Genomic DNA, 26,906 nt, shown 5'->3' on the forward strand with positions numbered 1-26,906 from the left:
GTTCTGTCACAATTAACACAATCACCATTACATCATTATATTATGCACAGAATTTCTAATTCGAATGTTAACTTAAATTAGTAACATAGCATGTTTCCGGTAAGCTTAGCTTTAATTGAGGTTTAAGTTGCAGATGATATACCGGGGCTTTAGACATGTTTTATTATGATGTTCTACCGAAGCAATATGCAAGGTAAAGGTGTACAGGAGGAGCAATTAGAAGCTACCGTTGCTTATTGTATTAACCAAGCAAGACAATTTATAGCATTTTTAATGTCAAATGATGTTAGCACGACCTGCTCCGTTTGTAGCGCGTGCAAGCGAGACAAAAAAGGCACGAGCGTACCTGCTTGTAACTGTAACCACCCAGGCTAGTATTAGCTATCGTTAGCCTGTTGAGTCTGTTTTGTTATTAAACCACTAACAGATTATATCATCCATATCTGGCTCAAAAAGGATACTTGCTGGACGGATCTCTGTGTGGACGTATCAGGCGACTGAGACTCCTTCAGCAGCTGTAAAATTTGTTGAAGTCCTTGCTCGTCTGGTTTCCACTCACACTCCATCTTGCTGCTGCGGATAAAGAAATAACATAAGCTCAGACAGAGGACTTGTCATCGAACGCCTCACTAATGCTGCTCCCTACGAGGCGGAGTGATTTTGGATAGGAAAAAAAGGCTTTTACCTGTTCTGGCTTTGCCGTGCTGTGCAGTCGACTTTCTGCTGAAATGTGAACGTCTGTTTGGGTTTTCAGACATGGGCCTTACACGGCGAGTCGACCCGTTTTCTCCCAACCCAAGCTGAAAAAAAGCTTCGGGCTACGGTCTGGCGTCGCATATAACTGGCTACATCGTCAGCTGACACGGAGCTGGAGGGTCCTAGTGCGCCACAAGTTTTTTTTAAGCCTAAATAGTCTAACTAAAGATGCTTTTTTACAGGAGGAAGATAACTAGAAGGACCAAACATGTTTACATATATCTATTTAGTCTTATCATTAAAGACAATACGAGGTTGCCCTTTGTTCAGAGAAGGTAAAGAGACGCTGTAAGAGGGAAACTATACTGAAAAATCTGGGAAATGCCGAAGCTTTTCCTAGATTTCCAACGGACATGAAGGCAGCACAGATCGTGACACTGGCTATGAAATTTCCATTTTATATTTCAAGAAAACAGCTCCATCTTCAGGCTATATTTTTTATCGAACAAATTCAACAGCATTTACCCTGTAATTTTAACTTAGCTAGCAGCATCAGTTATAATAGGCATTTTTGAATCGCAGTTAAATAAAAAAACAAACAAAGACATGTAGCCTAGGCCGTTATAAATATCAGTGAATTAATAATTAATGAAGAAAACATAAAAAACATAAATACTGAAGCATACGCCAGTTTCGTAAAATATATTACTTTATTCTTCAATAAATATATAGAAAGTAGCCTACATGTCTGCTTAAAATGTTCCTATTCAAAGGAAAGAACAGTAGTTCTGAACCATTTGTTCCACTAGATGGCAGCACACAGTAGAACTGCGTCTTCTCTGCCTTCAAGGTTAGATGAAGAAGTGAGTATTGCAGTCAGTGCGCTGCTGCCTCCCAGCGTACAGCAGCTAGTAGATTGGTCTGTCTATAAAATACATCTGTGTCCCCCCTTTTTTTTTTAAAACTAGTGGGTAGTTATTTCTGTTAATATTTATATTTTTTCGGATGTTTAACAAGGACCACACGACTAAGCCCGAGAAGAACCGAGGAAGTGTGAGGCTTTAGAGTTTTTGGCAATCCTTTTGGGCTGCCTTTACTCTGCTTTTATTATCGGCTGTTTTCCAAGAAGGGATTTTTTTCGGCGACCCGAGGAAACATGAGCTTTCTTTTGTGAGTTACAACCTTTCGATACACGCTTATTTTGTCTCGCCATTTAGCTTCGTGTTTGGGAAATGCCAGCTTTGCTGCAACAGCTAGAAAGTTAGCTAGCCGTAGCGTTTCAAGGGCTTAGACTATTTCCTGGACGTACCTCGGACTGCTGATTCGCATTATTTTCTGTAGCTTTCACTACACTTTCAAATTGTAATCAATACTAATCGCATATTCATCAGTACTTTAAGGCTAGTGATTACAGTTGACCAAAAGAGAAATTTCACCTACTTAGAACAGGTCCGCTGACAAATTGCCTCGAGAGAGATGGAGGGTTTTGATTGTGACTTGGATATTTGCTGGTGTAAACACTTTGATGCCACTAGCTAATCTAACACAGCACTGCTACCGCTAAACGCAGCAAAGTAACACCACAGTATGTCGTCGATATTTAGCCAGCTATTAAAATAATGTCTGTTTGAGGTAAGCTGAGAAACGTCAGACACACCTACTCTGATAGTTTGTAGTTAGATTGAAGAAGATGAGGTCTAGATTTACTATTGTTGTTGTCATCTTAATTTTTGTGTACTTGGTATATATGGGGAGGCTCGAAGGAAATGGCTAATGAAGAACAACAGTATCCTGATAATGGCACATACTTATTTTGAATTACAGAAATGCTACAGGATATTTTGGGTCGAATCTTGCCATTAGAGGATGCTCTAATTAAACATTTCTTTTGTGTGTCCAACCCATGCTGTGAGGACTCACAAATTCTTGTTTAATGGGGCAGTGAGATCAACTGAATACAGTACCTCTACAAATAGCCTCATTATACAGAGAGGGGCCACACTGTTCACACACACCCACTTACATTCTGCTAAACTCAAACGAGCTTAAGCTCCCTTTGACATCTTTTTAAGAAAGTCACAACTTTTTTTTGAAAGGTCACCTCACATTAGTTTTCGGGGACCTCATGATTTCTTATCATATCTTTCTGTCTTTTTGTTTATTCTACCTTTTGTCTTCCGGTTTTATGTGTGACTCACACAGTGGAAATCGTTCATCCAAAACATTCAAGCCCAAGAAGAACATCCCGGAGGGTTCTCATCAGTATGAGCTGCTGAAACATGCAGAGGCTACTCTGGGGAGTGGAAACCTGCGCATGGCAGTCATGTTGCCTGAGGGTGAAGACTTAAATGAGTGGGTCGCAGTCAACAGTAAGCACTGAGTTTTATTTATTTTTCTTCTCTCTTGATACACCCTTTTATTTTAGGTTTAGATTCCTGGCTAAAGGGGCTCAGCACACTTCTGAAAAACATTTAATATCTTCAAGTCTTGTTCCTGACTCTTAATTAGTCCAAATCATGAGTCGGTTGCGAGCGAACTATCAAGCTGTAAGATCTTGGCATTGCTTCCAAAGACCATGTGCATTCATGCCAGAGCAGCCACTGTGAATGTTAAATAGACTTTATTGTCTGTGCTGTGAGCGCCTTGTTTACTTTCCTCTAAAAGGAGACAAATGGTCAGTGGATGCTTAATTTCTCATGCGTCAAAAAGCCTTCAGGGTTGGAGACAATCACGAGCCCAGCCTTTTAACACGTGATTGTCTGTCAGATGCTTTGTTAAGAAAAATTTTTAGGCGTGCCCAATTTGTAGCTTTGTTAACTGCGTCTCTGAATTGCTGCCGCCACCGCTGCTGCACTCCTAATATTTGTGCTCTCCAGATTCACAGAGGGGTAGAAGCAAGGTTGGCTAGTATTGCACAAGCTGTTGCAGCTTGCACAATGAGTGAAGTCAGAATAAAAGTGCTGTGAGCAATAACTTCTCCCACCACCAAGCACAAATGACTTTTCACATGATCTGTGTTCACGAGAAGCCGTCCACTTCATGTTTTTAAGATTGTTTTGCATGTACTGGATAGCAACACAGTCCTGTGGCAGCTGTTCAACCCCAGATGGATGGATGGATGAATGGATGGATAGTGACAGTAGAAGGAGAAGTTACTGGCATGCAGTAAAAGGTCTCCAGGTACAATTGAACATGGGGAAATAATCTGACCAGTATCTTAACCAATTGCCTAGCTGGATACCCATCTGTTCCCTTTAGGAACTATTTCATAGTAACTGTTGGAGGTAGTACCCTCTCTTCTCCAGTGTCTTCACTTAGAAATGCGTTATTGTGATCCTTTTGAGACCTTTTCCAAGCATAAGAGGAACAGTGAGTAACACAGTCGACAGAAAAGCGCTAATGTTGGTCAAACATTGGCTACAGCAACTCTTAACATTAGCCCTGAAAGTGGAACCATGCATGGAGAAATGAGTTGACAGTGAAGTCGTGTCTTTGAGTTGGACAAGGAAATGCAATGCAGTTTTGCCTCGCCCAAGCATTACATTGAAATCTTTGCTAGGATTTCCCCCTCAAATTGCTGTTGGGTATGCGTGACACAGTGAAGCAATGCGGGGTGAAAATAAAGAGGCTGAAGCAAGATTACAGGAAAATAAAGGACCACAGGAAGAGATAGCGTTTTATCACTGACTGTTACATCATTTTAGGGTTCTTATTAGCTTTATGAATGAAAACAGAAAAAAGGTTTGAGGTTCATCTGTTAGAGCTTAGCATCAGGTATTCCCCAGACGGATTTTGGCTCCTGAATTTTTAGTCTATTTTATATCATTAAGTTAATTCTGCTTTCTCTCACTAGTATAGGGCTGGATCATATCATATCGTTCATGGTAATACCAGTATAATGTTGGGCAACGATAAGAGAATGAAATATCATGATAGAATATGGGTAAAATGCGCATGCGCAGTGCCTTTGTTTTCATATGTACATGGCGGAAAAAGCATGGCTGCGACGGAGAATGAGGAGGGCGAAAGCGGATCGTTGAATGAAACGATGAACCAGAATTGGTTTGTAAAAATGCTGCAACTTCAGTGGTGTTGAACTGGTTTAGCTTTCGTCCGTTCAATAAACAACAAAGCACTATTTTTGGTAGAGCATGCTAGCGGGCCGTCGTTATTAACGTGTTTTTTGGTAAATACGGCACACTTAAAATCAATCCTTTGATTTTTCTGAAAATCAACAATGCCCTTATAATCCCGTGTGCCTTATGTATGAATTCTGGTTGTGTTTACTGACCTGGAAAAGATTTTATGTGGTACACGGCACTCGTAAATCTGTCAGATGTTTTAGTACGACTTTGCTAAGCTACAAACCTGCACCGCTTGATGGATTGTCGGGGCATGGTCATATCGCCCTGCTCTACACTGGAATATTCATTTCTAGGCTGTAATCACATCAGTATGTTTGGTGGCATAAACAGGAATTTGGACTATTGGCTTTGTACAGCAGCATACAAAAATATTCTGTCAACTATGATTGGACAGTTTTTTGTTTTTAAAGGGATCTCAAAGTGAACCTGACAAACCACATGCCATGACAACTGGTCAGTATGGGTTTTTTTTTTTTGTGTGTGTGTGTTTTGTTTTTTCAATGAGATTTTTAAGTTACACTCTCAACTCAAATGCTGCCAGTGCTTAAAATGGATCTCCCCAACTGATGGGAAGCCAAAGTTGGCTGTATGCCCCTGGGAATGAGTTGTAGCACAGTTTGTGCCAGATAACTGGACTGTGCACTGGTCTACAGTTTTGGCCTGGGTGGTGAAATAGGGATAGGCACAGTGCTGTGGGGTAATCTGATGCCAGCAATCGGTGCTGGCAAACACTACAGTTGGTGTCATATAGCAACACTTTTTCATCCCCAGGGCCAGAAACTGCCTTTCTGTTAGCAAATATTGTCCTTGCAGAAATGTCCTCAAGTAATCCTTTTCACTGACGCACTATTGGTGCTCAATTTATAACTTGTCCTGCAAATTTTTCCACCCACAATAATAATAATAATAATAATCATAATAATCATAATAATAATAATAATAATAATAATAATAATAATAATCATCATCATCATCATCATCATCATCATCATCATCATCATCATCATCATCATCATAATAATCATAATAGTGCCATTACCAAAAAGCTGGAACCATTGTGGGAACAGAAAAATATATTGCCAAAAGTTAAAAGTAATGAAAGGGAGTAGTACAAGCAGTATACTGCTGAAGGAGGTGTGAAAGTGTCCTTTCGTGTCTGTGCCTTAACACCAAGGAGGTAGTCCCCACACTGTTTGACCATGGTTTGTGTCTAAATGGGAGTTTTGTGTTCTGTTCTGTTTTCAGTTTTTTGCCTCCCACTTTCACATGCTGGTTAAGTTTAGACTCTGAAAATTATATTTGGGGGGTATCAAGTTTGTTTAGCAAGTGTGCACATGTGAGTGGTTGGTTCACTATTATAACTACAGAGTAGAGGTGAAAGGAGGCCTTCTGCAAATCACTAACACAGGAGTGTGTGTGATGCACTAGAAATGAAAACAAGCTGCCTAAACACCATGTTAATGTTTTTCTTTATTTCACATTTTTCCAGCTGTGGACTTCTTCAACCAGATCAACATGCTGTATGGCACCATCACAGATTTTTGCACTGAGGAAAGCTGTCCAGTCATGTCTGCTGGTCCTAAGTAAGTGATTAAAACTCATAAAACTAGCCCATGGGCTATTCTTCAGTCTTTGTTGTGTGACGAGACTGAGCAGGGTCAGGATTTGGAAAATGCACTTGTCTTCATAATCGTATACACCCTGTGACATAGATCTTTTTGTTTTGGACTCCCGCTGTCACGCTGTGTAGATTTGCAGCAGATGTCTTTTATGTGCTGATAAAAATTTAGATTTAATTCTACAAAGGAAAAAACGCCTATTAGAAAATGTTTGGTGACTAGCATCAACTCTTACTTGAACCAGGACCACTTGTATATTATCTGCTTATTGAGAAAGACCACTTTGCTACAGTTGATTACATCAGTGTTGAATAAGTCCAGATGGAGACCATAACGGGGTTTTTCCTTGCTCAGAATGGGCCTCTGGCTAGGGACTGCTCGCATAAGCGTGATTAGTGCTTGTAGTTACTGAGCCACACAGGCCAGTTTGATCTCAGCTGGGCCATACTAATAAAACAATCGCACGATAACATACCTTTCATTTAATATACAGAAGTTTACGTTTAAAGATCCACCTATTAACAAACAAAACACACGATTATGTGTGCATTAGATGTGCAGAAATCATTTTTCTCCTGTTTCTGAGAATTTGATTAACATGAATATTCATTATGCTCAATTAAGCTTTTGTTATAACACTCGGGATTTTCTTCCTTCTCTTTTGAGTCAGCCAAAAATTCCTCTTGGTATAAATGTGCTCAGTGTGTTTTTCATTGTTATTTCCTGTAGGTATGAGTACCACTGGGCTGATGGAACCAACATCAAGAAGCCCATCAAATGCTCTGCTCCCAAGTATATTGATTACCTCATGACTTGGGTGCAAGACCAGCTCGACGATGAGACGCTTTTCCCTTCAAAGATTGGTATGATTCGCTTTGTAGTTTCTACCAGCCTTCACCTCCAAAGAAAAGTTATCGTTTTAATGCACATGTCGTACATCAAACAATAAGGTGTGTGGAGATTCAGAATACATGCACAGCCTTTTTTATTACCAGAGAAATCCAGCTCCCACGCAAAATGAATGCATGCAAGTAATAGAAATGATGAACTTAGTAGAAATGTGAACTTTTCAAGTTTTCCTTATTTAAATGTAGCGGTGCATTTGTCTTTTTTAATTTTATGTAATAACCTAACACATTTAGAGATCTTCCTGGATGACAGTGTACAGGATTGTTAAGTGGTAGTATTTGCATACCTACAGTTATCAGCCTCATAACTAGTTGTGGCGTGTGCAGTCTAAGGTGGAGTATTATTGCTATTGAATGGCAGCCAGCATAAACTGCAGTCTGATAGACCCAGTACATATCAGTAGAAGTGGTGAGTGTGCTGCCCTGGAGGTACACAATTCACTCCATTGCCTATGATCTGTTGTTCACTTGGCCAGAAATAACCTCAAAACCTGCCAGCATCTTCAAGGTTCCTTGGAGGTGTGTGTTGTGATGAAGTACCCATTGCACACATGTTAAAATCAATTCGGGGCTCAATAAGCGTGCATTCATTTGTTCAGCATCTGAAGCTTTAATTTACTCGTCCTGGTGTCTATATTGACTTGTACGGTAGGTGGCTCTCTGTAGAAGCCTCTGTGCTCTGCAGCAGTTTATTTTAGTGTTTAGTGTTGAAACTAAAACTTTCTTTCCTGCAGATGAATCCTCGGCACAGTGAACATGAGGTGTTGCTGTGTTACTTTCATGACTCTTTGTGCTTCCCTAAGATCATGCTGTGGCCTGCCTGTGCAGACTGCAGCATTTTCACAGGCAGACTGTAATGCACCTGCATGTCAAGCTCTCTGGTGTTTTTTCGAAACACTTTCCTTCTCTTTCTTTTGTTCCCAAGGCGTGCCCTTTAAGCGTAATTTTATGTCTGTGGCGAAGACCATTTTGAAGCGTCTGTTCAGGGTCTACGCCCACATCTACCACCAGCACTTTGACTCCGTCATGCAGCTGCAAGAGGAGGCCCACCTCAACACATCATTCAAACACTTCATCTTTTTTGTTCAGGTAAAGAATCCCTGATATCTGACTAATGCGGCACGTTGCTAACAAGGGCTGTAGCGTGTCGAGTCATGGGGTAATGCTTGCTCCTTTTTCTTTTGTCTTTCACAGGAGTTCAACCTCATTGACAGGAAAGAGCTGGTCCCACTACAGGAGCTGATTGAAAAACTGACAACCAAGGATAGATAAACAGCCCTGTAATCCTTATTTTATTGCTCTTCTAGTTTTTGCACAGATACCCACCCACCCCCACCCTGGCTATATGTATGCAGTATGTACTATTTCCATTTGGGGAAATGTTTTTAATAAGGCCAGGAAGAAGGAAGGGTGTTGTTAGGTTAAAGGCACCAGGACTAATGCTATCAGGGATTAAGTTAATTGAGCAAACCACAGATTAACATTAGCTGTATGGGGGGAAAAAAAGAAATTTCCCTTATATTCTATCACGGCTTACTTTAAGATAAGATGGATATATGTTTATTAATTTTCTACCTGACTGCACAGATGTTTTCTTTTTGTCCCACTTGAATTTAAGATAACATACTATTAGGTTCCAGCTCCATCATAGAAGAGAGTAGCGATTAAGCAGAGATGCTGTATCATAGGGTGGTGTGATAAATAACTGAATATTATTGGTTTATTTTAACATTGATTTGATTTGATCTAGGTTTGCTACTGTCCACATCTGTAATATCATAACATCAGTCACAAAAGAATCCTAAGTGCCTAGCATGGCTCATAATTGCCCTAGTATATCAAAGGCCATATAACACTGATGTGATTGATTCATTCAATTTTCCTCACCACGTCCCTTTTAAGTTTGTGGTTCTTACACCCCCACCCCTATTTTTTTTTTTTCCTTTGTGTCCTGTAACTTGGCTCAGAATTATTTCTTTATTTCTTCTGCTCCTCGTCGACTTTATTTAGTTATAAAGTCTTTTGGCCAAGTTTTATAATGTGCAGGCTATGATACATGAATGTGTTGTGAAGGACATAGAAGTGAAGCTAGAATGATGTTATGCTGTAGCAGGGACTAAGAAATGACGAATCTTGTAGCATGGTCTAGTAACATGTCCCTGTGTACTAGTTTTTCCCCTTCAAAAACTTTGAAATAGTAACAGGTTTTAGAAGAACTTTGAAGGGATGAAAAACCCGAAATTGTAGGGAAATAGATGTAGAAATCTGTGTTTAGACTCCACTGTTTGAGACATGCTAGCATTATGAATTGGATACAGCAGAATCCCTTGTTATCATACTGGCTGTAAAGCACTTTGAACAGTGTTTCTGATCTCTATTTTTTGAATGTTTTCTTCCTCCTTGCCCCATGCCCCACCCCCACATGGATTGGCTGTGCTTTGGGAGAAGCTGTACCATGTGACTGACCATAGTTTATTTCATTTAACTCCCTCTTAAATTAGCTGAAAGGCACAAGTGAGACTTCTTATTGCTTTCTTTCTTGACTGGTTTGTTGTTGTGGTGATTCGAAGAGGAGATTCATGTACCTTTCTCCAATCGCAAAGTGTAGTTTTTGACTATGCAATAATTGACACGACACTAAAAGGGGATGCCAGTTGGCTCATTCATACTTTATATCCAATATTGAGATTTCTTTATAGGTCTTCTGTTTGGGTGAAGGATGCATACAGAAGTGCTTCTCTGTCAGGTTAAGTTAAAAAAACAAACAAAAAAAAAAAAAAAAAAAAAAATGAACGGTGACATGAATATTTTATATCTGAAATTTGTCAGAGGTATAACACTTATAAACGCACATGTGTAAATACTGAGAGTTAGACACGTCTTGGAAGTTTCAGTAAGCATGGAGTGATAGTTTTTGGTTAAACGAGTGCATTTATACCTTTTAGAGGCTGCTTCCTTCTCCCTTTCTTTGGATATTAAAATCTTGTTTGTTTTGATTGTTCAGTATCTTCTCATTTCCAACTTACTTAGCTTATTATGATGAATGTTACTGCTCACCAGATATCTGAAAATGTAATAGAATATCGGTCATCCTGCAAGCATCTCATCCTTATGAAATGCCCGAAACATAGCCTGTTGCCTATGGTTTTTCCTCCTCGACTGAAGTAATTGGTGAATTGTCTGTAAATAAAGGCTTGGTAGGGGTTTTCAATGCTACTGAATTGATTTATGCTGTTTATAAGGCAAATAAAGGTGGGCTTGACTCTTTGAAAAACTTGTATGTTCATTATGTACTGTGAGCTCAGCGCTACTGGTGATCAGAGTAAAGCATTTAATAAAGTACTGTACTCAAGTACAGTTGTAACCTTTTTTTTTTTTTCCCTTTTTTTTTAAACTGCTTTATGCTGCTTTTCGTGTCTGTGTGTGTCTGTCTTTAAGAAAATAAAAGAAACCCAACTATTATCAAAATGAAACTTTCCCGGTTAGGTATTTTGAGTTTCTGAAATGTTTAAATCACATGGCACCATTATTGTGCAATAGCAATAATAGTATTGCAGTAAAGTGTACTGCAATTTATCACTTCCTTTGCCAATATGTGTTTTATCCAATAAGACACACTTTACTCTTTATCAAGGTGCCCTGGTCTTGTGGCTGTTTTTCAGCACAGGACCTGGGCACCTTCCAGTCATTGAGTTGATCAAGAACATCCCTGAATACTGAAGTATTCTGGAGTAATATGTGAGGCTGTGCAGCCAGATGATGATCCCAAGCTCAGCAGTACAATTATTGAAACAGGAAAGAATCAAGGTGCTGCAATGGCCCAGTCAAAGTCCAGACCTCAACCTGACTGCGATGCTGTTGAGAGGCGTTAAGAGAACTGTGAATAAATGTAAATAAATGTCTACAAATCTCGCTGAACGGAAGCAAGGTCGTAAAGAAGAGTGGGCCAAAATGCCTCCACAACAACATGAGCGAATGATAAAGTCATAAGAAAAAGATTGCTTCAAGTTATTGCTGCTAAGAGTGGTTATACAAGCTATTCAGTCAAGGTGTGTAACATGGAATAACTGCATTTAAACTATAGTACAATGTTCTCAATGAAAGAAGACATCTAATAAAACTTAAATAGCCCCAAGTCTCTAAATTGACCTGCACTGCTCACGTAAATGCTGTGCGATGCTGCAAATTTTGTTATCAATCTCATGCGAAGTACATACAGGGACAGTCTTGCCGTCTATAAAGGCAGTTTATGTAGAGGAGAGCAATGTGTCATGATTTAATAAAATAGATGTGGCAATCAACACGAAAGGGTTCAGACAATTTTCATAGCGTGTTTGATGGGGTTTTTTCACTGCCAAAAGAATAAAAAAATATATAATACAGTTCAATGGGCTAAATATTGAACTTGGAGCACAGAAACAAACCATCAGTCTGATACCAATACCAGCGTTCTTATCGATATTATTGGTATTTAGATCGATCCGCTGAATGACTTATTCGTGGACTCTGGTTCCACCCACTTATACCTCACATTGCGTCTTTAATGCAGTTCAGAGAAATATTTTGAACCTTTTTACTAAAAACGTGTGTATTTTTTTATACTAAACAAATTTTACATATAAAATACAATGAAATTAGATATTTGAAAATACTGTTGGACTACATTATTGTAGATATCAGGATAAAAACAGTTGCACGGTTCACCAGTTACAACATTGAACTCGTGTTTACGTATCCATACGTGATTATATAATACAATAATTCAAAGCTCAAAGGACTTTACTTTGGGGAAATGAGCGTAATGCTAATTTATCTGTCTGTTTCAGTGGGAGTTACATTTGTTTCTTCTTCTTCTTCTTTTAATTAGTGACGTAAGCAACAGCTGCTTCCGGGGCGGATACACGGCTGTGCTAACTTCCGCTTCCTAACGTTGAGCGCGAAATCTAAAACAACAAGCTGACATCCTAGCAGCTGCCACAACATCCTAAGGAATATTTTAAAGATCATTTTAAAAATATTTAATAATTTTTGCGAAGATGTCTTTTACTCCAAAAAGGCCATGCCCAGACCCAATGAACGACTCGATGGAGAAGAGAATAAAGCGGATTTCTATCGAGGGGAACATCGGTGAGTGCTGCAGCTTATTGCAAAAGTCACATTTGACAAAACAAAAAGTTCAGTGTAAAGGTTTAATGTCCGCAGATGGATGTCAGGTGCTGCTCGGGGTACCTGTGTGTAACAGTATACAGCTTCAGACGATGTACTCCTGACGTACTACTTTTGCCGCCAATTTGCTACTAGACTATTCTTCTTCTAAGAAAATATTAAACGACATTGCACCTGTGTGACGCATAGCTAGGTCGATGCAGTACGCTATATGACACGAGTGAACTTTAATTTGTGCTTCTTTTGCGTTCAGCGGCAGGCAAATCTACCTTTGTTCGCCTCTTGGAGCAGGAGAGCGCGGACTGGGAGGTGGTACCAGAGCCGATCGCCAGGTGGTGCAATGTTCAAACAACTGGCAGCGACTTTGAGGTATTAAAATAAAATAAGATTCTATATTAGAGTCGTTTAAAAAAAACTTTTCTGATGTTTACATAAAATCTGCTTTCTTGACAGTTTATGACAAATTTGTGAGTAATTTAATAACCAGCACATTATCGTGCATTCAGGAAGACGTAATAACTGGGGAGACTCCCCATCTGTATTTAGAGTGCAGTATCTGCGTGGCCACACACCCAGAGGGACAGATAGTCCCACCGTGGGCGGATGAATGTATCATCATCATCAGGCCAAACATCTGACACCCCCCCCCCCACACACACACACACACACACACACACACACACACCCCCACACACACACACACACACACACACACAACTGGCGACCTGTAACCTCACTTTCAGCCTAATATTCATGGTCTCTACATGCCATAAGGATCCCCCCACCCTACCCCCAGCTACCAAGCAGTGAGAGGGATATTGAGATACTCTTCTCCATATCAACCAAAGATGCTTAAACAAGTGACTGGTGTGTTGCATTTGCACTGTTGTTATATTATGGATGACTGGATACAAGTTACCAGTCATTCATAATAAGTTAGGTAGATCCTTCATTGTTACCAGTTTTCATTCAGCCCAGCATCGCCAGCAGAGGTTGGAATCATCAGACAACCCACGATATATTACCACAATATGATGTTATTGTGATTTTTTTTTTTTTTAAATTATTATTTTGATTGTATTGCAGTAACATATACTGCAATTTATCACCTTTTTTCAAAAGTGATGTCCTCAAACGAGTGAACTTTAATTTGTGCTTCTTTTGCGTTCAGCAGCAGGCAAATCTACCTTTGTTAGATTTGCTAGATTTGTTCATAAGATTGTCAGTATCTGTCTTGTCCAGTATTTTCACTTTGTGCTGCAACACCAGCTTGTCGAGTATACCAACGCTGTCAGTAAAACCTGCCAGGAATGTTGCCATAAGACGGACAGACTAGGGTCATGGTTGCAATTACATGCAAACTGTTTGTGATCATTCAGGAATTAACTGTGGAAATGGTTGAAAGCCACACATTTGTTGCCGTCTGCGTAGACAGGAAGTCACATTTATCTTTTTTACATTTGCAGAAAGGTTGCTTCCTATCAGGCAACTGGTGCAGTTGCCCTGCAGTCAATTAAAATTAGTTGTGAGTTCAACATCCTCAAGCTCATTTAGTTACCACTAGTTGCAATTTGTTGCAGAATGTGTGTGTGGGGGGGGGGACCTACTGCTAGTGGCCAGTTTAAAGAAGCTAAACACTTCAAATAAAAATATATCATATCAGCTCACATGTACACTTTTTGTTGGTAATCCAATAAATAGTGCAAAATGGTGTCGGCATGCTGTAAAATGATAGTATGCAGGCACTATCAGAATACACTGCTTATGCTGAACCATTCAAGGGTCCTCAACAAGTCTCCACTACTGCCACAACTTTTAAAGGCAGTGGTCAAAGCGCCCTCTGCCAGTCACTGGACAAAGTATTTTTGGAGAGCAATGCCAGTGAGGAACAAATCAAATTTAGAAAAATAGTTTAGTGCTTTTCTTATTTACTCACTTACTAAATGTGGGCTGAGATGTTTATGGAAAAGCCAGCTTTGTTCAGCAAAAGACAAAGCTTAAATGATTTACAATACATCGGTAAATAATAATAACTATCACTCGTATATGACACATTAAACTGTATAAAGTAAGATGCCTCGGATTGTCTTAAAGGACCTGAGTTCAGTGCTTTAAAAAGACAGCATATGTGGCATAAAGTTGTATTCTGATATTTGCAAGATCTAAAAAATGTTATTTTGGGGAAAGGTAAAGAAACGTGTGCAAAGAGTTTCCATCAGTAGAGCTTGGTTGGTAAAAAATCAAATAGCTGCTGCTTTACCCATGTATTCATCACATGCCTTTTTTTAAACAATGGGGCTATGTCACAGCTTACAGTGATTCACCTTTTTATTACACATGATGACAAAAGGCTGCATTTATTATCTCTAAGTCATGAAGGTGTGTAAAATGAAACAATGGGATTTTTATGTTCTAGGAGCTGACCGCATCTCAGAGGAGTGGCGGGAACGTCCTGCAAATGATGTACGAGAAGCCAGGGCGGTGGGCTTACACTTTCCAGAGCTACGCCTGTATCAGCCGGGTGCGTGCCCAGATCAGATCAGCCAACGGGAAGCTCAAAGAGGCTGAGAATCCTGTGCAGTTCTTTGAGAGGTCCATCTACAGTGACAGGTATCGGACCTATTGATGAATATGTACGCTTGATAAAAATATTTTTCTCATTAGAAAGAATAATGGTGGCAAACTGTGCAAAAGAGTTAAAATGACTACACAGAAAATACCTCTTTTTTTTTTTTTTTCTTTTTTTTTCTTCACTGTGAACACAGTGTAGGAATTTTTACCAGGCTTTAGAAACCTTTGTAAGAATTCACTTCTTTCCCACCACAGAAACCAGCCTCTGATTTATTTAACCCCCCAAAACAATTACAATTTAAAACATCCTGTGATAAATGAAACAGAATTGCTCATCCTTTTTTTTTTTTTTTTTTTGGATTCATTATATCTTAGGTACATCTTTGCAACCAACCTATATGAGAGTGAATGCATGAATGAGACCGAATGGTCCGTCTACCAGGACTGGCATGGGTGGCTGCACAACCAGTTTGGCAAGCACATTGAGCTGGATGGCATTATCTACCTCAGAGCCTCACCAGAGGTAACCTCCTCCTTTGTACTGCACACGTTTATACCTAAATGACAGTGTCATTTAATAGAAAGTTCTGCAATTTTCATCATTCATGATTTAAAAAAATTATAATAAAGGTCACAATAAGCAAAAAGTTCACAGTGTTCTTCTTCTTTGGTGTACAGAGATGTTTAGAGCGGTTACACCTGAGAGGTAGAGAGGAAGAGCAAGACATCCCTCCGGAGTACTTGGAGAAACTTCACTTCAAGCACGAGAGCTGGCTGCAGCACAAGACCCTGACGTAAGCAGACTGTTCAGTCAGAAACTGTGTGCATTTATATGAGGAAAACAGATGTACTTGTATGATAGGAGAGGCTTTGAATAAGCATTGGAAACCCCCTACTCCCCCATTCATGCAACAGCTGGAGGGGGGGAAGCAAAGGCTCGAACAGCGATACATGTGATCTTCATCTGCGTCATTGGCTTTGTGTGACGGGCTGTTTCTTTGCTCCATCATGTGTACATTTCCTTACAAAGTTTAATGTCTTCATTTCATTAAAAACAGTATGCAGTTTCCCACAGTGGGAAACTATAACGTCTCTAACTGCATGTTCTATATCATGTCTTCCCACAGCATGGAGTTTGAGTATCTCAATGACGTGCCGGTCATGACGCTTGACGTGAATGAAGATTTTAAGGGAGATAAAATCAAATGTGCTAACATGATCGAGAAGGTTGGTACCGTTTCAGCCTGCGTAAAGATCAGAAATCATCAAGTAATGCTTTCATTACTTTTCATATACTGTATTTCCATGTATGTTTTTGCACGTTTCAATAAATCGCTGCATCTGCCTCATTTTCCTAGCAAAATGGAAATAAGCAACGAGTGGCTCAACAGGTTTGAGCAGCACTGTGTCAAAACACACTACTGTAAAAAGATGTTTCAAATTTACTCGCTTGCTGTTATAAAAGAAGACAGTTTGGGCAAAATGCTGCATGAGACTGAGTTTCTTGTGATTCAGGGCTCAGTGATGCAATAAAATGCTTGAGCACTGGCATTGGTACTTTTACTCGAGTAAACACACACTGCGCTTGTTCATGAACCAGTTTCATGTTGATGCTATCAGCTGTGGTTAACTCAGGCACTTATTTTCACATCAGACACAAAAAACCCTGTTCCACACACAGCTTGGTGCTGTTACATAAACCCAACTGTTATCCAAGGAGGGGAGGGGAAAAGAAATCCAAAGTAATGATCTGTGCCTTTGTTGGTTTAGATTTTAATGCTAATTTGACGCCTTTTTTGTTTTTGTTTTTTTTGTTTGTAGGTCAAAGAGTTCTTGAGCACGCTATGAGCACCACCACAAAGAAAAGAGTGAAGACTGGATGGCTTTTAAAGCATAGACAATGACAGTTACTTGTCTGTTCAATAACTGAAAAGAAAAGAAATTGGGGGTTTTTGGTTGTGGTTTTTTTTAAGTGTTGTGTATTTATCAGCATTAATGTGCACAAATGAGATTGTAATGTATGTCCACTGATAACAATGACAGTAAACTTGTTATTTTTTTCCCCACCGATTGCACAAAATCAAGTGTCACACGTGTTCTTTCTCCGCTCCAAATGTTTCTTGGCACTCTGTGCAGCTCTTCCAGAAGATGTCGCCAGTCTCCATTAAAGCTGCCCGGCTATTTCTGAGCGCTCAGCCTGCCTTGACCTGGTAGCTCCAATAGGATTTGACTAAAGCTATCTGACATTAGCTTCTTTCATTTTTACTTTTAATGCCTTTTTAAAAAGCACAGAGTAGAATGGATCACCAAGGTGAAAACATCTCATGACTTTTTGTTTGCTTTTGCTCTTTTTGGTCCAAAATAAATACCCATCCTCAGCAAGTGTTCAAATGAATTATTTAAGTGTAACTTTTAGAATGTTGTTAGCAGGATTTGTTTATATATTTCCTGTTAAGCAATAAAAAACTGATTTTGCATGTTTCTGTCTATGGTCAAAGTTGTTTTAATGAAGTAATGGGGAGCCAATTTGTCAAGTTTTAGTCTTCTGCGCGCCTCCCAGCGCTAATGGTCTGACCTCCGCCCCTGTGGCGTCACGCAGGAGGAGGGATGGTACTTTAAATATGGGGAAAGAAACGCTACACACAAAGACTCCCGTGGCACTTCCAAACAGGCGCTTTGGACAAGATGTTACCTTGGCCTTGCGTGTGCGTTTCCATTTAGATATGTGGATTGTGCTTTTCGCGTTAGGTTTGATTTGTAGGGTCGCAGAAATCATCCCAGCGAGATAGCCGCAGCTCACGTACTTTAGTTTTAGGCACTTTGGGAGCGCAGCAGCTAGATTAGGCAACCGTTCTCAAACACGCACGACTCGAAACTGACGAGGAGGACAGGTGGACGCCACGCTGATCAGCCGCCAAGGGGAAACTTGTCACCATGAGTTCCGACAAGAGCAAGTAAGTGTCTGATCGTCAAGTGTTAACTTGTGAAACTAAAAGCTATGCACGTTTGAAGTTTTACCTCGTAGCTTTCGGTCCTCGGGTTTTTGGGGAGATTTTGTTTTGTTGTTTCCTGTCAAGTGTTGAGTCGGTGAACGAGGCGTCAGGAATGTCGCTCACTAGAAAACGAAGTAGTCACGTTCAAAGCATTGTGCCAGTGTGCGTAAAGCTGGAACTTCTGTGGTTTCTGAGTTTAGTGGATCGCTGATGGCATGCCATAGTAGCGCCACGTGCAAGCTATTTATAAGAGTACTGATCTTTCTGAAAAGCGTTCATTCATTCCAGCGACAACCTTGGATAGATAAGACACACACCGTGGCTATGAACGGGCTAATCTATTTTCCAAGAAGCTGTCGCTATTAATTAGAGAGGAGGAGAGCGCAAGGCAAGTGTCGGAGATGTCTTGCATTGTATCTTTCTGAATAAAGCCGTGCGTAATGCGTAGTGCGCTAGACTGCACTATCCCCGTGGCGGACGGGTATGAGGGGGAACCCTCCCTCCCATCCACTGGGCCCAGTTGTATAGACTTCACAGTAATGTCAAACAGGGAAGATTCACGGAGTCTGCACTTTCCTTACAAGCATCTCATTCACGGTAACAAGTTATTTTAGATGGATGTTTTTGGCTTGAAAATGTAATTGCATCGGAATAGGCGAGGCACAGTTCCTCAGAGCGAGCGTGACGCCCTCTCCAAGTAACAACGAACGAAACCTGAAATGACCTATTGTGCCGTGCCATGTCAGCAGCAGAAATAAAAGTGACAGCCGATTCCTCGTTCTTGTGTCTTTCCCGGAGACAGACGTCTGGTTTTGTAACAGGGAAACGTTTTCTCTATTCTTTTTGTTCTGTTTCACCTGCACCTGTGTGAGCGCCTGCTGAAACTTAAAATGCTCTTTTGTGTTCTTCCCGTTGATGCTTTGACCAATGTGCCATTGAAGGAAATTCCAAAAGTTAAGGCAGAGCTGAAGGGCACCGAGCTAACTTCTGTTTGGTTATTACACAAGTCAAATAATCTCTTTGATTGTACTGGTGATATGGCCATTTATTTGTTTACCCATTTCACTTCACATTCAGGCTCCGCAGCGGTGTGGTAGTGGAAGCCCCACTTGAGTGTTAATTGGGTGGCTATATCTGAGGAATATTAAGCTGAAAATTATGTTGTGATAACAATACCAATATAATGGTTGTATTATTGCAACACTTTGATTAAAAATATATATAGGTATATGCTTCATATTATGGCCTACTCTCAGCCTGAGAAATTGCCAAATGGCCAATTATCAAGTTATATACCTAATGCTGATCACCTATATGTCTTCCTCTGTCCTTCAAGTAATGGTGCAGAAGTTAACTGCAATCAGCCAAATCTGCTTTTTTATGCTTGCCTGTTAAACTTTCATGTGGGTATTACCGCCCAGAAGATCAGCTTTAGCTTGAGTATCACTTTAAGGCTTGAAACTCACTGCTGTACACCTTTTTTCTTTCTTTCTTTCTGTTTTTTGCCCTGATGGCGCTGAGGGCATCTACCCTCATGGCCAACCTGGCTGGTTGGACTGGATGCGTCATTCTGTAAAGAGATGGGGATGATCCTTGATCCCAAACAGCTGATCCCGGCTCCTCACGCACTGACAGGTTTATCCAGACGCCTGAGGTCACTGAGAACTGAAGCAGAATCGAAAGTTCAGGAGTGAGAAATAGATGCAACTGGTCGCTCAGATCTTCACCCAGATTATTATTCTTATTATTACTATTCTTATTATTATTGATTAATCAAGAAGATAGAGCCATAGAAGGAAATGGGGGGGGGCAAGATCAAGTCGATTTCCTGCATTTAAAATGACTTGAATGAGGAGATGTAGGATCCAATCGACTATGTTGACCTGATTTTAAACTCGGCGAGTCATTTTGACTTTTCTGAGTTATACCAAAAAGCAGATTTAAAGTTTCTACTCTCTTTGAAGCACTTACCATATTTCTTTTTCCATTTGACACCCAATTCAAAACAGGAATGATGCGTTCCCCTCCTGCATCCAGGATGTCTGTAAACCACCTGTGGCCTGTTTCTCATGGTTAGTCGAGCCCTGTCTGAGGCCGCAGTGTGCAGTGATTAACACGGCTCTGTGAACTTGCCTTAGCCAGCAGTAAAACCTGAAACATGAGCTTTCTTTGCTCTTCTGTGTGCTCACCGGTTTCCCTGATGACCCTCTCTCTGTGCTACATGAGCTGCCTTCATGCATACTGCTGCATCACCAGTTCTTTGGTACCTGCTGCAGAAGTAAATACCCAAGCTGGGTTCTTAGAGAGATCCTGAATCATAGCTCCTGTCTGTACAGCCATTGTGCAAGATTGAATTAAAAGGGCCAATCTCATGTTTTTATAGCGTGTCACTTCTGATCGTTGTTAACATGTCTGCTTAGGTACAAGGTACAAAGAATACAGCATGGCAGAACCCAGCTCTTCTAAAGTTGGTGCTATTTTCTGGATGCTCTGTCCTGGGATGGAAGACGATGAGGACAAGTGGAACAGAACACTCAAAGCAATCAAGGCCTAAATGATAGTGTTGACTCTATGTGCACGGAACAGTGCGGAAACTTAACCTTGGTCACTTTTATTTATTTATTTTTTTCATATTTAAGAAAAAAAGAGCAACAAAAAGAAGGTACAGAGGTTAAGGATTGCATATAAACTTGGCACTTAACCCAACCACTCCTCGACACCCATTTGAGCTGGTTGCATCTGTTATCATCAGTGTTGTGCTCCTATGTTCTTAGGGCCAGAGATCATATCCACTAGGGAGATCCAGATGAGCTCGGAGTGCAATCAAAGGAACACGTTGTATCCTTCCTGACTTTGTTTATTTACGGTAGCGGTTTTGCGCACTGCTCCCATTCCTTCTGTGCTGTCTCATCGTTGGCCTCACATTGTTCAGTAGCAAATTTAAACTGCTCACGTGTTTATTTTGCATTCTTTGTATGCATCCCGAAGCAAATATTTATCTTTGGTTTATTGGAAAAAAAAATGCTGCCAAAGGAAAAACACAAATTTGATAGTGACACGCATATTTAGTTTTACTGCAGTTTGACGCAGTAAATTGACACACAGGCACAGGGTAAGTCCTTACTTACCCTTTATAGCTCAACACAGTGGAATATAAAGGCAGCCTCTTTTTTTTTTTTTTTCATCTTTTTATGGTGTATTGTTTTCTGTATTCAGTGTTGAAAATAATTATCCACATTACCAGGTGAGCTAAGTAGCAAGTTGGAAGCAAGACTGAGGGGTGGCTTGAGACTTTTTATCCCCAAGCAAAACATGACTGTCTACCTGGTGGAGCAAGCAAAGCAGTGAGACGTTTTTTGTAGTTGGTCACCAGGTTTGGAGACTGACTAGGCCACTCCATGACCTTAATGTGACCTATCCATGACCCATCTTCAGTGTTCTAGCTGAGGGAAGTAGGTTGGCACATGACCCCACCCATTGGCTCCTCAAAGTGGTGAAGTGGTCCTGTACCCTTTGTAGAACAATAGCCCAAAGCATAATGCTTCCACCTCCATGCGTGACTGTGTTGACGGTGTTCTTTGGGACGTACGTAGGATTTCTCTTCCTCCAAACATGGCAAGTTGAGTTGATGCTGGTAAAGAGTAGAAGTACATTTACCTTGTTGAGCAGGGGAAACCTGCGGGCACTGCAAGACCTTGATGCATTATATTGAAGTTTGTTACTGATGGTGTTAATTAACAAGCTCTTCCTGTGTAGTTTTGGAGTGATCCAATAGGCAGTAAAAGTTTAAATATAAAGCAAGTGCCAATCAGACATTTTGCACAGTGGATCAACATTTTGAAAAAATTGGTACTTTTCTGCATTCAGCATTCCATCACTCTTGACAAAATCCCCAACGGTGTTTTACGGATGGCTGTAGACTCTCACTGCTGTACCACTCACCTGACCTCTGATGTACAGGTTGATGATGATTTGAAGCAAAAATTTCAAATTTAGATTCATTATTCCATAAAACCGGATTTTAGCATTCCAGTTCTCATTTGATTTGGCAAATGCTGGCCTTTTCTCCACTTTTTCCTTCCTTAAGAATGCCCTCTGGGGAGCCACCCTTCTACTGAGACTTTTTTCATTGTTTCTTAATGACATGACTTTCAGATACTGTTCATCTGTTACGGAAAAAAGATTGGGTATGCCACTTTTTCTTTTGCCCTGCATTTGTCCTGTTTCCTCAAATTCTTTAAGGACACACTGCAGACCATGATGAGATATGCAAAGACTTTAGGTGATAGCTCTTTGGGACTCACCTTGTTGGTGCAAAAACACTGTTTTATGCCTGTAACTGCCTTATCTTTTGGGATATGGGGACAAATTGTGTGTTTTTTGCAACAGACTGTTAGCAACAAAATGCCCTAAAGATACATTTTAAAATTGATTCTTTGCCAAGTTGTCTGTTATGTTTACACACAATACTGTTTCATCTTTTTTTTTTTTTTTCAGTTAGGTGCTTTTTTTTTTAATGTTTGAACGATTCATAGGTCAGTGTTAAGTGGCTTGCCAAAGAAACCCTTCCTATAAAAATGGTCAATTACTAGACTGAAAATCAGTGAAAAAGCAACCAAAGTCCAAAGAACACATTTGAAAGGCATTCAGAAATCCTGGCGAATGATTGTTCAAGAGTCTGGCTTCTTGGAAGCAAGAATGAGGGGTGGCTTGAGAGTTTTTGCACAGTACTGCATCCTTCAATAAAACGTCACTTACAAGCCTGAATGAAATTTGTGCTAACGTTAGATAGATAGATAGATAGATAGATAGATAGATAGATAGATAGATCTTGGAATGTAGATGCTACTTTAATATCCAACAACATTTCACACTGAATAAGAATCTTTTTTCAGGATTGTGTTTCACAGTAAGTTGAATTTCACTCCGATGGTCATAAAAGTGACATTACATTATAGTACTTTTTTTTTTTTTTCTACTTTGGAGCAGCTGTGTAGAGGTGTGATAGTGGATACAGTAGTCAGAGGATGTTGAATATGGGGCCATAAGTCATCCTAACCCATGTCATGATCTTTATGTAACATTTTAAATTATTTTTTTGTTCCTTTTAGAATGGAGGATGAGGCAGTCTTGGACAGAGGAGCCTCGTTTGTCAAACATATCTGTGATGAAGAGGAAGTGGAAGGTAAAGACACATTGCAGCCCACTATCTTTAGCTTTACGTGATAAGTGTAATGTATTCCCATTTTTTCCACACATACTATATGCAGCCCTGTGCAAGCAAATGTGAAACCAGTCATTTCTTTCACCCTCCAGAGTATCAGTGCAGAATTAGACATATAGGATAAACATTATCCACTTCCTCTAACGTTTCTGTACAGGAAGATGTCTCTTCAAGTTGTCTAATCCTGTCCAGTTCTGGCTGTCAGCTAAACCCGCAAAAGAATGCATCTGGAGACACCCATATGAATTTACTGAGGCATCCACATACTTCATGAAACCACTTCTTTTAGATGAACACAAAGCAAAAATACTTGGGGATTATGTCGAGCTGCTTGTGTGTAAGCAGTAGCTGCAAGAGCCTCCTGTGCTCGTCTGCACAGGAGTCTGAAAGAAGAGCGTGGTTTTGTGTTGGCCTTTTGTTTTCTGCAAGAAAACAAGGCTAACCATCAAGTATGAAAGATTATTTAACCCTAAAAGAAATGTTTGTGAAATGCATGTGTGAAGAGAGCTGCATCACTAACTGGGTCAGTTAATCTCAGTCTTCTCACACCCACTATTCTTTCTAATTACTTCCTGGAGACATTAAATCATCATTTCCTGTACGAGTCTCTGTGTAGGAAGTCACTGGCATTTCTTTAATTTTGCAATTTGATGGCATACTGTGAGAGGAAATAGAAATGTTTTAACATTTCACACTACATCACACTACAGCGGCAGTTTTTCTCCTGTCGGTGGACGACGCAGATTACCCAGCTTTTGGGATTAAAGTGATTTATTTTCTCTCCCGTGTTTGTCATCTGATCTGCTTGCTCTCTGCTTTATGTTGTGACAGGTCATCACACTGTGTACATCGGTGTCCACGTTCCCAAGAGCTACCACAGGAGGAGGCGCCACAGACGCAGGCCTAGCCACAAGGAGAAGCGGGAACGACCTGAACAGAGCGCAGAAGGGTCCAAGTCCGACGGGGAGAATGTAGACGTGAGCGTCCTCAAACCTCTCAGTGAGTCGTGGTGACACTAACATGACGTTTAGTAAAAACAGTGTGCATGAAATCATCTATGAGAGCCACGTTGGTGATGGATAAATCGCTCCTGAGATGAGCTTTAAGTCATCTGGATTAAGTCCAGTGCAAATTACAGCCTACAAGATATCAGTTTTCCCTAGTAAGGAGGCAGAGCATTGAGGGGTGGGTTGGGTGCGAGGGGCTCTCTTTTTTTTTTTAAGCAGCAGCCTGCACTCAAGTGAATAAATGCAGCAGGGGAATGGGAACATGCTGAGCACTAATCTGAAAATGACGCTGGAATAGCTTAATGTGTGTAAAGTAAACAAAAAGGGGGGGGGGTGTTACCTGTCACCTGATGATTAAACACGGCACTCTGAGATTTGTGGGAAAGGATTCTCAGAAGCTAAGTGGTAAAACGGAAGATTTGGCACAAATGGCAAGATATAGAGATGTTAAACGAGATCCTTAAGACCAAATGACAAAGTAGTACTCATACGATGTCTGTGTGGATGAAAAAAGACTGCAAGATTGTCAACAGTATTCTAATCTTACTGTTGCTATAGGGAAAATACACCCGGTCTGTCCCTATAGAGAGGCTTAGAAAGCTGACATGGTTGAACCATTAATCCCCTGATTGTTTTCTACAGCCTGAGGAATTAAAACAGACAGAAATCGCATTTAATGAGGAAGAAGGGACATTTTTTTTAATTAGGTAAAACAGGTGGGAAAATCTGAACCTCACAGTCTTCAATGGCAACACTATGATTTGGCTTCAGTGTGTAGTAAATACGTGTAATTGTAATAGAGAGCCCCAAAGTTGTACCTCCTCTTGGGTAAATCATCTTTTTTGTTTTTGTTTTTAAGAGTCCCAAAACGTTACATCTGGTATGAGCAAGATTCACAATTATCATTACTGGAATTCACCATAAAATGATGCTGGAAACTGGTACAATAAGATGGTGAATTTGTTGTGTGTGGTGGTGTCGGATATATTTGAGCAAGGGATTTGCCGCTTGACTCATCAGGGCATGTGTGAACAATGACAACAGGGCCACAAAGGCCAATAGGATCAAGGTAAACTGGTATTTCCACTGATATTTAAAGTTCAGATGAATCCTTAAAGGGTACCTGTTCAGTTTCATATTTAAACCTGAGACTCCAAATAGTTTCTTTAGGTGATCCGAAGTTCAGAATAACCCTTATTTAGCTCACTATCAAAAGCTAGTTTTTCTGCCAGGCTTGCATCAGTACATGTATATCAGTAGAAGTTTACACAGCCAGTAAAAGAGGAAAGGGCACGACTTTCAACATGTTTTTATGGGTCAGGCACTTTAACTCACATTAATATCAATCATAGGGGCTTTTATTGGAAACATATACATTTAAAAGGAAAAGAATTGAAAGGCAAGGCAGCACTTTACATCAAAGGAATGAACGGCCCCACCTGCGATTCACAGCGACAACTTGTGGCCTTTTATGTTGATAATGGTTCCTTGGACGTAGCAAACAACCATGTGTTGTGACACATCTTTCACCCTCAGTTAATGGTTCAGATCAGTATAAGTGCGGCAGATAGGAAATAAAAACTTGCCATTTCTTAAAACGTAAACCCTGTAGAGAGCGTTACATGTAAGGTGCGTATTTGTCCAACAGTCACCACAAGGCACAAATGGAATTTCTCAAACGACCAGTAAATAAATCTAAATCTAAAACCATATGAACATGCAAACGTGTGCAAAAACTGGCCTCGATCATGCAGTTTCTGTATGGAAATGCACAGAAAAAGAAACAATACTTTTAATTTGAAGCAAATATTTAATCAGTCGCCATATAAATGTTGCAAATCATGGTAGCCCTAGGTAGTTTATAGAGTTTCATCAAGAATAAACCAATCGTACACACCGTACAATTATTCTAGTGGTATGATGATGATGCTGGGCTTTGGTGTAGACCCTGAGTTCATACATTGTGTAAAACAAGCTGATTTAGCTTGTATCTTAACCCTTAGGTCAGCTTTCTTCTTGACTTGTAATTTTTGAACAGAGGGTGGGTGGGTGGGTGCAGTGCTTACGTAACCATCTTAAGGATATCCCCTTGTTTTGACATCAAATATTGCCCCCAACCTCCTACACAAGACCGCAATCACAAGTTGTATAAGCATTCAAAAGACTACAATCAAACAAAAGTTCAAAGACAGTGAGCAGAGTTTCATAACAATAGGCACCTTGTGTGGACAAATAGTAGAGGTGAAGGTGAATAGAGTGATGCTATGATTTGGAGTGACACCATTGAACGAGGCATACTGGAAGAGGCGATCCACCAGGAAACTGTGAAGCATTCCAGAATTATTTGTAAGACAGCCAGTAGATTCACTGTTCCTCCTCCAACTGTAGAATGAAAATAGAAACCTATTAGTTTGAGAAACGTACCACAAATATTAATTTTCTGTGTCACCAAAGGACTAGTTTGTGAATTGTTACCTTCCTTCTAATCAGAGGGTTGTTGACTGGCTGCTCCAGTCTGCATGCCAAAGTATAATTGGGCAAGATATTATAGATTTAAGAGTGCTCTGAGTTCCCAAG

At 40.2% G+C, this 26,906-nt stretch overlaps 4 protein-coding genes across 6 annotated transcripts in view; 3 read left to right on the top strand and 1 right to left on the bottom strand.

Moving 5' to 3' along the window:
* Window positions 1-858, bottom strand: part of tnpo1 (transportin 1) — a 21,852-nt gene extending 20,994 nt beyond the window's left edge. Inside the window, exons 1-2 of one of the 2 annotated variants that reach the window (XR_316262.3) lie at window positions 686-858; window positions 462-573 (exon numbers count right to left, since the gene is read on the bottom strand). Coding sequence is in view for 1 of the 2 variants with exons in the window: in XM_005929757.3 (XP_005929819.1) it covers window positions 462-566 (105 nt within the window). In the remaining variant the exon portion in view is untranslated. The remainder of the gene's footprint in view (window positions 1-461; window positions 574-685) is intronic. The other variant, XM_005929757.3, reaches the window with a different exon arrangement.
* A 693-nt stretch (window positions 859-1,551) lies between these two features.
* On the top strand, window positions 1,552-10,642 carry LOC102292274 (MOB kinase activator 1B). Its single transcript, XM_005929756.3, has 6 exons — window positions 1,552-1,866; window positions 2,899-3,065; window positions 6,331-6,424; window positions 7,190-7,323; window positions 8,294-8,457; window positions 8,563-10,642. Exons 1-6 carry the CDS (start codon window positions 1,853-1,855, stop codon window positions 8,638-8,640), a joined length of 651 nt encoding a protein of 216 aa, XP_005929818.1. The 5' UTR covers window positions 1,552-1,852; the 3' UTR covers window positions 8,641-10,642.
* A 172-nt stretch (window positions 10,643-10,814) lies between these two features.
* On the top strand, window positions 10,815-17,582 carry dck (deoxycytidine kinase). The gene is made up of 7 exons (XM_005929761.3): window positions 10,815-12,495; window positions 12,788-12,903; window positions 14,951-15,144; window positions 15,481-15,628; window positions 15,784-15,899; window positions 16,233-16,332; window positions 16,927-17,582. Exons 1-7 carry the CDS (start codon window positions 12,405-12,407, stop codon window positions 16,951-16,953), a joined length of 792 nt encoding a protein of 263 aa, XP_005929823.1. The 5' UTR covers window positions 10,815-12,404; the 3' UTR covers window positions 16,954-17,582.
* A 163-nt stretch (window positions 17,583-17,745) lies between these two features.
* The window catches only part of LOC102292993 (electrogenic sodium bicarbonate cotransporter 1), a 32,641-nt gene continuing 23,480 nt past the window's right edge, over window positions 17,746-26,906 (top strand). The window contains exons 1-3 of one of the 2 annotated variants that reach the window (XM_005929759.3): window positions 17,746-18,059; window positions 23,210-23,283; window positions 24,154-24,321. In XM_005929759.3, coding sequence (XP_005929821.1) covers window positions 18,040-18,059; window positions 23,210-23,283; window positions 24,154-24,321 — 262 coding nt within the window. In that variant the 5' untranslated portion in view covers window positions 17,746-18,039. The remainder of the gene's footprint in view (window positions 18,060-23,209; window positions 23,284-24,153; window positions 24,322-26,906) is intronic. The other variant, XM_005929760.2, reaches the window with a different exon arrangement.

Source organism: Haplochromis burtoni, unplaced genomic scaffold (assembly GCF_018398535.1).
Source record: "Haplochromis burtoni strain Fernald_Lab_line unplaced genomic scaffold, NCSU_Asbu1 Contig_107, whole genome shotgun sequence".
In the NCBI taxonomy this organism is placed as follows: domain Eukaryota; kingdom Metazoa; phylum Chordata; class Actinopteri; order Cichliformes; family Cichlidae; genus Haplochromis; species Haplochromis burtoni.